Source organism: Quercus suber, unplaced genomic scaffold (assembly GCF_002906115.3).
Source record: "Quercus suber isolate HL8 unplaced genomic scaffold, Cork oak 2.0 scaffold_226, whole genome shotgun sequence".
In the NCBI taxonomy this organism is placed as follows: domain Eukaryota; kingdom Viridiplantae; phylum Streptophyta; class Magnoliopsida; order Fagales; family Fagaceae; genus Quercus; species Quercus suber.
In genome coordinates, this window is record NW_027069684.1 from 358,630 (window position 1) to 368,406 (window position 9,777).

Consider the following 9,777-nt stretch of genomic DNA (forward strand, 5'->3'; position numbering starts at 1 on the left):
GTCTGGTTTTACTTTTTGGCTTTCAACTACATTCTTATGCGTAATAATCGTATACTTATCAAAAAAAAAAAAAATTAGTTGACCCATTGTTTGGGGGCTACGCCCTTCTATGTGTTTAACAAATCTTAATCTATATATTACTAAAAGCTGAAGCGTAGCATTTAATGTTGCTACGCTCACGTTGAGCCACATCAGCCGCCACATCATCATTTTTTGTTTTCAATTTTTCTTATATATATATTTTTAACATTTTCTCATTTAAGGTGACTTAATTATTTAAAAATTTAAATATCTTTTAACCATTATTTTTATTATTAATTTTTCAAAACTCTCATTTCCTTTTGCTTCTTCATCTCCCCACTACTTTCCACCTTAATATCATTCTTTCTCTACCCTTTTATCTTCCTTTATTTTGACTATTCTTATTCTCAATATCTTATTATAAATTTGACATTTTCTTTTTCATTCTATGTATAGTTTTCTCACACAAAAAAGGTTACTTCTCTCTCTCTCTCTCTCTCTCTCTCTCTCTCTCTCTCTCTCACACACACACACACACACACACACAATTTGTTTTTCATTTTTTGTTTGATTTTTTTTATTGCATCAATTCTTTAGGTTGATGAATTTTTGTGTTAATTAGAATTTTACTTTGAGTTGATGTGATTTAGTTTTGTGTTTTAAGTTGTTATCTTTTATATTCTCTTTGATTAAATATTATCCTACTGCATTATACATATAGTGTATAATAATATATTGTTATTATATTACATAGAATGACTTGGATAATTTGATGTTTATTGCTATATATTTTATTTTTACTCTTTTTTCCTCTCATATTATTTTATTCAATATTTAAATCCAATCACATCCTTTATACTATTAAATTATGCAGCACAAATTAAGAAAATGGCTAGACACAAACTTGCATTTCTTTACCATACATTGGGGGAATCAAAATATTTGTGTGATAAAGAGTCATATAATTTATAATTTAGATGACACCCTTTGAATGTGTCTAGGCCCATATATTGATCATTTTGTAGACTTAAAAAGCTATTGAGAATGTACTTTTTGAATCAAGTCTAAAAAATATGAACTACTATATATCATTTAGATAAAAACTTTTATCATAGATACATTAATACTTTTTTGCCACAAATTTAAATCACGCAAGCTTAATAATTTTATATTATGTGTTAGCATTGTCTCTATTCTTCTTCTTCTTCTTCTTCTTCTTCTTCTCAAAAATATTATGTATCATCTTTAAAGGATGCCAACAATATTGATCTTATGGGAAAAGTTACATAAAATATTGAGAAAAAAATTTTTATATTACAATCTACTAAAAATGTTTTTTAAATATTTAAATCTTTCTATTTTTCATATCATTGACGTGTTTTACAATTATCACATGTGTTAATTTAAGTCTTAATATCCTCAAGTTGTTTCGGCAAAAAGAAAAAAAAAAGGTTGTCACAAAAGAGGAGTTTATGTAAAGTTTTTTGCAAAATGAAAGTAAACAGTGAAATAATGATTCATGAATTAAAAAATATATATATATCTATACATATTTATCTTGTGTTGTTGTAACTTTACATATAATTTTGCATTTATATGTTCATTTACTTTAATTTAGATGTTTATAACTTAATAATGAAATCTATAAACAAGGAAAGTAAAACAATCATATTTCTACCACTCAAAAAGTCACAATTTCTTTTTTATGAAAAAGGCATTTTACATTTCCTTGGAATTATTTTTAAATTTTTTTTATAAAACCTTTGACATACTACTAACCTAACCACTTCATACATTAAAAATATTTAAGGCTCATTATTATTTCCATTAATATATTATGGATATCTTAATTGATTGAGACCAAACTAGAGAAATGCCTTTCATATTTTCTTGAAAATTCAGAAGGAAAAAAAACCTTTGACATACCACTAACGTAACTATATCTATAACTATTTAAGCCATCCATGATATCTATTTTTTATTGATAACCATAAAATTTACAACTAGCAAGGGAACATACAAAGTAATAAAAAATAAATGAAGGAAGAAAAAAAAAGAAATGAAATCAAACATCAATTAATAACCGTTATTTGGAAAATAAAAAGGTGGTCAAGAGAAATAAGAAATAAAATAGAGATGGCTATACAAAGGACATTGAAAACTTTATAGTGCAATAAATCAACCATAACATTCACTTAATTAAATCAATAATCAAAAATTAAATATTATAATACAAAATTTAAACTTAAAACTAATCAAACTCTAACTATGGGAATTATATAAATATAAATAAATATATATATATATATATAATCATAATCTTCATACACAATGAATAGTTTTACCTCTTATTTAATGTCTATGTTATGCAAATCATCAACCAATAAATATATGATAATAGAAAAAATGTTATAGACAAGATTATGAAAAATATGATGAAACTTTTTTTTTTTTTTTAACTCTTTATAAATTCTAGGGACTAAAATAATATTTTATCTAAAAAATTAACACGCGCAACGCGCGGGTCTGCGACTAGTATTTATAAAAAAGGAAACAATAACAAAACCATTGATGTTTAAATCTTAGCTTCTTCGTAAGTGGCTGGTTACAACAATATATTTTCAATCTTAGTTACCTGAGCCTTCATCATTTGATCTTAATTATTTTCAAAAGATGGGATAGCATTATTGTGCATAAATTTCTTGTAGCATTCATTAATTGACAAGCAGGGATTTAAATTTCACTTTGTTATATTACATGGAGGTCTTTACATACACAATTAAAGTCATGTTAATTTATTATGGGTTCCCATTTCTTCTAAATTAATTAGTTTCACAACATATATGTTCTTTATTACTCTTACATCTATAGGGTTTGCTTTTTCATGTTCCTGCATTTGGTTTAGGAAATATGCTTGGGTGCTTGCCAAATTGGAGTTGGCTATCAATTTTTTTTTTTAATTATAACACTGTGTGTTTTCCACAAATAATGCAAAGTTTATCCATTTTCTGGGACCAGGAATGCTAAAATTGTAACAAGTGAATGTCATGATTGATCTTTTTTGCTATGTAGTTACTTAAGTAGTTCTGCCATGAATCTTATGCTTATTTTCACATATTAGCTTTACTCAACTGATATGAGAAATAAATCAGGTTCGTTTAAAACGTGAGTACTTGGATCAAGAGGGACAATCCCAAAGCAAAGTGTGTAAGGTAATCATTTTACTGCTTGATTGAGATGTCAATTTTAAGTACCTGATGTTTTTCCTTAGGTTGTGTTCAGTTTGTAGGAATTTAAGGTGAGAATTTAAAGTTATTGAGAGTTATTAAAATTATGGGTGTTCGGTTAACTAATATTGTGGAAGTTCTGAAAATCTCAGGATATTGCCATTCCCAAAATTTATGGGATAATAAAGTCTCAACTTTTAAGAATTTTATTCTTCTGTCTTGCACTTAATTAGAATTGTAACAAATCATGCTTAAAACTAGCTAAAATTTCTTATCAGGTTTCACCTACTATAATGTGCACCTTATAAATCACATTAAAACTATTTTTCCTTATTAGGTTTCGCCTACGATAATGACCATGTGGGTTGTTTTCTCTACATCAAATGATCATTAAACTCTCAAGATTTCTAAAACTAGTTTTGAGCTACCAAACTCTGAGATCGAATTTTAAATTCTTAGGAATTTAAACTCATGAGAAGCTTAAATTCTAAAGAATAAAAAATCTTACCAACAGAGCATGCCCTTTTTATTTTGACAATTGTTTTACCAATTTTTTTTTTGACTTTGACTTTGTAGGTTCTAACTGGAGAAGATTGGTATAATCAACAAGCATCACGAGCTTTGAATCAGGCTGTTGGACGCGTAATCCGTCATCGTCATGATTATGGAGCTATTATTTTCTGTGATGAAAGGTTTTTCTTTCTGTTGGTTCTGTCACTTTGGTCTTTAATTTCAACAGAATGCACAAGCATGTGACTTAGAAAGCAAAAATATCAGGAGATGATCATTTTCTCAACAAATTTTGTGACTTTTCTGGAGCTGAATTTTCTTTTGTTGTTCTAATCTTTGTTGAATTTTAAGCTCTTAGTTCAAATAGAATATCCTCCGCTTGTAAAGTGCAAGGTGGAATTCTGCAAAAGATATTTAACAACCTGTTTGGAAAGTATGCAATACATAATTACATGCAAAATGCAAAATGATCATTATTGTTTCCAGTCATTGAGAAGGTAATGGAAATCCATCTTGGACTTTGGCTTGCAACCAATTAATGCCTTCCTCATCATTATTATTTTTTATTGATGTAACTATGTTAAATTTTAATCTTCACATTTATGTATGTATATATTTTTTAAATTATAATTTTTCTTGTGGGTTATAAACAGGTTTGCACAGCCATATTGACAATCCCAAATATCACTTTGGATACAGCCTCACATCAAGGTGTGTTGTCATCTTTTGGAACAACCTTCTGAATTCTGATCTCCAAAGCACTAGTGCTAACTCATTTCACTCTTGCAGTGTTACTCCAAATTTGGGGATGTAGTTTTTACATTGACCCGGTTTTTTCGGGATGCAGGAGCTAGATGTTCTACTCATCTAAGGTTAATGCAAACTGAAAATAGAGGTAAGTATCTTCCTGCTAAGAACATGACCAGTTTCATTGTTTTTATGATTTTTATATCTACCTATGTATTCCCCTAGAATTGTTGGGGAAATATATATGTGGGTTGGATCTTTTCTTCTCAGATATTCGAAGTTTATGTTGAGTAACTATGTGACACATTGTTTCATGAACGTTTTTAGAATGAGGGCTTTTTATACATTATGCATTGCAGACCCAAATTATATAGATGTGTCTGTGTGCTCATTTGGCTACCAATACATACACAATGGAAAAGATTCTTGCCTTTATGGGTATCAGATCTATTTGAATGGATTAGATCAAGAAATAATCTTAACAAAATATATAACTATGGGTACGTGCAGTGGGTTCACCATTGTGAACACATTGTTCTTTTCTCTTTAATAAAATTTCTATTATCTACCAAAAAAAAGGGTACTTCCCTATCAGTCTTTTGATATTGTACTCTCTCTCTCTCTCTCTCTCTCTCTTGTGTGCGCGTGCGCGTGTGCGCACACACACATTGTTCTTTTCTCTTTAATGAAATTTCTATTATCTACCAAAAAAAAGAGTACTTCCCTATCAGTCTTTTGATATTGTACTCTCTCTCTCTCTCTTGCGTGCGTGTGCGCACACACACTTGAAACAAAGATATCAATAAAGGGTCCAATGGCTATCTGTGACACTTTCTGTTGCCTGGCTGTTCAGTAGTTAGAAAGTAAAGCTATTTGCTTGCAAAGTCATAGGCATGTGAACTCTTGGTGTTTCTAATGAAGACATCCAAGGTTCAATCCTCACATTCCCAACCATCGATGTATCAAAAAGTTGGACTTTATTCATTAAAAAATAAGTTGTAGGTATGTGAACTGAAAAGAAATATCCAAACCCTGATCGGTTAGATTACTTGCATCAAATTGCAAGCTTCCCATTAGCTGGGTCTGCCTTACATTTTTTGGGTTAGCCAGAAATAATTTTAACAAAATATATAAAAATGGGTACTGCCCTATCAATCTTGATATCGTACTTTCTCCCTCCCCCCCCCCCCACCCCCCTCTCTCTCTCTCTCTCTCACACACACACACACGAAACAAAGATATCAATTAAGGGTCCAATGGCTATCTGTGGACACTTTCTTTCTCCTGGCTGTTCTGTAGTTTGATAGTAAAGCTATTTGATCACCAAGTTATAGGTATGTAAACTGAAAAGAACTATCCTAACCTTAATCTGTTAGATTGCTTGCATTTGACTGAAAATTACAGGCTTCCCATTTGCTGGGTCTACCTTATATTTTTTGGGTTAGTAATGTCCTGATCCTATTGCTTTTACTGGAATAAAGAAACCAGGAGCCAATCACTTACAAGCCAAGTCTTCACTTAGGTCCTGAACCAACTTCAATCTGGGAACTTAAAGATTAGGTTTAAGTGTCTTTTACAATTTAATGGCTGTGTTAGAGGTATTAGGTTTATGTGTGTAGGCCCAAGAGGCCCAATTCTATTGTAAGCCCATATATGCCTAACCCTAGCTCTCTCTCCCTATATAAACCCTACTTAGGGTTCATTGTAACTAAGTGAATTGATAATATAGTGAAGATGTAGCAGTCAAGGAATACTCTTTGTGGATGTAGGCTGTTAGGTCGAACCACATAAACCTTGTGTTCTTTCTCTTCTATCTATACTCTCTTTCTCTACACTTCATAAAATCTAACATGGTATCAAAGCCACCTTCCTATGGCCATGGTTTTCTGTCCTTACAGTGTGTTCAATAGCATTCTTTGTCTTCCTCAGTGTTTCTCTGCTGCGTTCGTCTTCTCCTGCCTCACACTACTGCAGTCAAAACTCTCTGGTATAGTCCAGTCGCTGTTAGAAGTCGCATCACACCACAAGACCATTGCCTTTCACAAGCCACTGTCACAGAGCCTCCTTTCAACCATCACCATCAAAGAGTTGATCTTGACCCATTTTTTGTTTGTCTTACACTGCCATCAAAAGCCAAAACTCACTGCCGCTGCTTAACACACGACAATACCATCATCTAAACCTGTGGCTGTGTTTCTATTGCATTCGGCACCAATTATGTTGGAAGGGACCAATAAGTCTAATATTATTGTATTAGTGACATTCTGGCCGTATGATTTATCAATGACTTAAAGAATCCTCTTGGCTTGTGATAACAAGTATTGACCGCCGAATGTCATACCAATAGTTCACAGACTTGCTCTTGGGTTGTGAGAATTAGCAGGTTCAACGTGGCCTTTATGTATGCAATTCACTCAATCAAGAATGAGTTTGCATATTTAAATATACAAGGCACAGTTTGATTTGCAAGTTTTGGATCTTTTGAGATTATTTTCTACCCTGCAAGTGGGTCTTTTGCCTTTAAATCTGTGGCAGTAGTTGTTGTTTGCCAAAGTTCCTCAAGCCTTCAGTGCTAGGTTGCACCGACACGCCATTTTTGGCGACGGACCGGTGTTTGACACAGATACCGGCACGACTCACCGGACTCCGGTGTCCGAGTGGTATCTTTTATTTTATTTATTTATTTATTTTTTTTTTGCTTCTCCGACACGGTGGACACGCCAGCAGTAAAAAAAAAGAAAAAGAAACAGAAAATCACAGATTTTGACAGTCGCCGGTGCTAGATCGGGCCGATCGGCAAGTCGGCAAGCTCCATAGACAGTCGCCGTCGACCCGTGCCCTCTGTCCCTTCTGATCTCTCTCTCTCTCGGCGCGGACAGGTCCGAGTCCGACTTCTTCTCTTCTCTCTCTCTTCTTTTTATTTTTTTTTTTAATTTTTATTTTCAGATATGCTGTGTACTCTGTACTGTTAGTGTACTGTTATTTTTATTTTTTTTATATTTTATCCCACTCTCACTACATATATATATATATATATTTTACCCCCCCCCCCCCCCCTCTCTCTCTCTCTCTCTCTCTCACACACACACACACACACACACACGAAACAAAGATATCAATTAAGGGTCCAATGGCTACCTGTGGACACTTTCTTTCTCCTGGCTGTTCTGTAGTTTGATAGTAAAGCTATTTGATCACCAAGTTATAGGTATGTGAACTGAAAAGAACTATCCTAACCTTAATCTGTTAGATTGCTTGCATTTGACAGAAAATTACAGGCTTCCCATTTGCTGGGTCTGCCTTATATTTTTTGGGTTAGTAACGTCCTGATCCTGTTGCTTTTACTGGAAAAAAGAAACCAGGAGCCAATCACTTACAAGCCAAGTCTTCACTTAGGTCCTGAACCAACTTCAATCTGGGAACTTAAAGATTAGGTTTAGGTGTCTGTTACAATTTAATGGCTGAGTTAGAGGTATTAGGTTTATGTGTGTAGGCCCAAGAGGCCCAATTCTATTGTAAGCCCATGTATGCCTAACCCTAGCTCTCTCCCCCTATATAAACCCTACTTAGGGTTCATTGTCACTAAGTGAATTGATAATATAGTGAAGATGTAGCCGTCAAGGAATACTCTTTGTGGATGTAGGCTGTTAGGTCGAACCACATAAACCTTGTGTTCTCTCTCTTCTGTCTATGCTCTCTTTCTCTACACTTCATAAAATCTAACATGGTATCAAAGCCACCTTCTTGTGGCCATGGTTTTCTGTCCTTACAGTGTGTTAAATAGCATTCTTTGTCTTCCTCAGCGTTTCTTTGCTGCGTTCTTCTTCTCCAGCCTCACACTACTGCAGTCAAAACTCTCCGGTATAGTCCAGTCGCTGTAAGAAGTCGCATCACACCACAAGACCACTGCCTTTCACAAGCCACTGTCACAGAGCCTCCTTTCAACCATCACCATCAAAGAGTTGATCTTGACCCATATTTTGTTTGTCTTACACTGCCATCAAAAGCCAAAACTCACTGCCGCTGCTTAACACACGACAATACCATCATCTAAACCCGTGGCTGTGTTTCTATTGCATTCGGCACCAATTATGTCGGAAGGGACCAGCAAGTCTATTATTGTTGTATTAGTGACATTCTGGCCGAATGATTTATCAATGACTTAAAGAATCCTCTTGGCTTGTGATAACAAGTATTGACTGCTGAGTGTCATACCAATAGTTCACAGACTTGCTCTTGGGTTGTGAGAATTAGCAGGTTCAACGTGTCCTTTATGTATGCAATTCACTCAATCAAGAATGAGTTTGCATATTTAAACATACAAGGCACAGTTTGATTTGCAAGTTTTGTATCCTTTGAGATTATTTTCTACTCTGCAAGTGGGTCTTTTGCCTTTAAATCCGTGGCACTAGTTGTTGTTTGCCAAAGTTCCTCAACCTTCAGTGCTAGGTTGCACCGACACGCCATTTTTGGCGACGTACCGGTGTCTGACACGGATACTGGCACGACTTGCCAGACTCCGGTGTCCGAGCAGTGTCGCGGACACGCCAGCAGTAAAAAAAAAAAAAAAAAAAACAGAAAATCACAGATTTTGACAGTTGCCGGTGTTAGATCGGGCCGATCGGCAAGTCGGCGAACTCCATAGACAGTCGCCGTCGACGCCGTGCCCTTTGTCCCTTCCGATCTCTCTCTCTCTCTCGGCGTGGACAAGTTCGAGTCCAACCTCTTCTCTTCTCTCTCTATCTCTCTTTTTTTTTCTTTTCTTTTTTTCAGATATGCTGTGTACTCTCTACTGTTAGTGTACTGTTATTTTTATTTTTTTATATTTTATCCCACTCTCACTACATAGATATATTTTTAATTTTTTTTTAATCCCAAAAGTTTAAAGCTTGTTTTCCTTTTATGTTTTTGGTTTGATGTTGAATGTAGCCTATTTAAACTTTTGGTTTTTATACTCTGAACATTTTATGTGTATTATTGTACTACTTTGGTTGTTAGTTTACTTATTTGTAGTTCTTACATAATTTAAGTTCTAGACATAAAATATTAAAAAATATTAAATTCTAAAAATATTAAAAAATATGCCTAAATATAAAATTTAATTAATTATTTAATTGCCGTGTCCATGCCGTGTTGTATCCTTATTTTTCAAAAATTGCCGTATCCCCGTATCCGTGTCCATGTTGTATCCGTGTCCGTGTCCGTGTCGGTGCAACTTAGCTTCAGTGTAGTGGTCCTTAGGTCATAGTAGACCCTCCTCCTTGGTCACTGA

General features: G+C 34.0%; 1 protein-coding gene across 1 annotated transcript in view; it reads left to right on the forward strand.

Annotated features, from left to right (window-relative positions):
- Window positions 1–9,777, forward strand: part of LOC111999665 (regulator of telomere elongation helicase 1 homolog) — a 31,686-nt gene that overhangs the window by 14,143 nt on the left and 7,766 nt on the right. Inside the window, 4 exon segments of the mRNA XM_065780175.1 lie at window positions 3,174–3,233; window positions 3,825–3,940; window positions 4,412–4,469; window positions 4,548–4,727. Of these exon segments, the coding sequence (XP_065636247.1) occupies window positions 3,174–3,233; window positions 3,825–3,940; window positions 4,412–4,469; window positions 4,548–4,727 (414 nt within the window).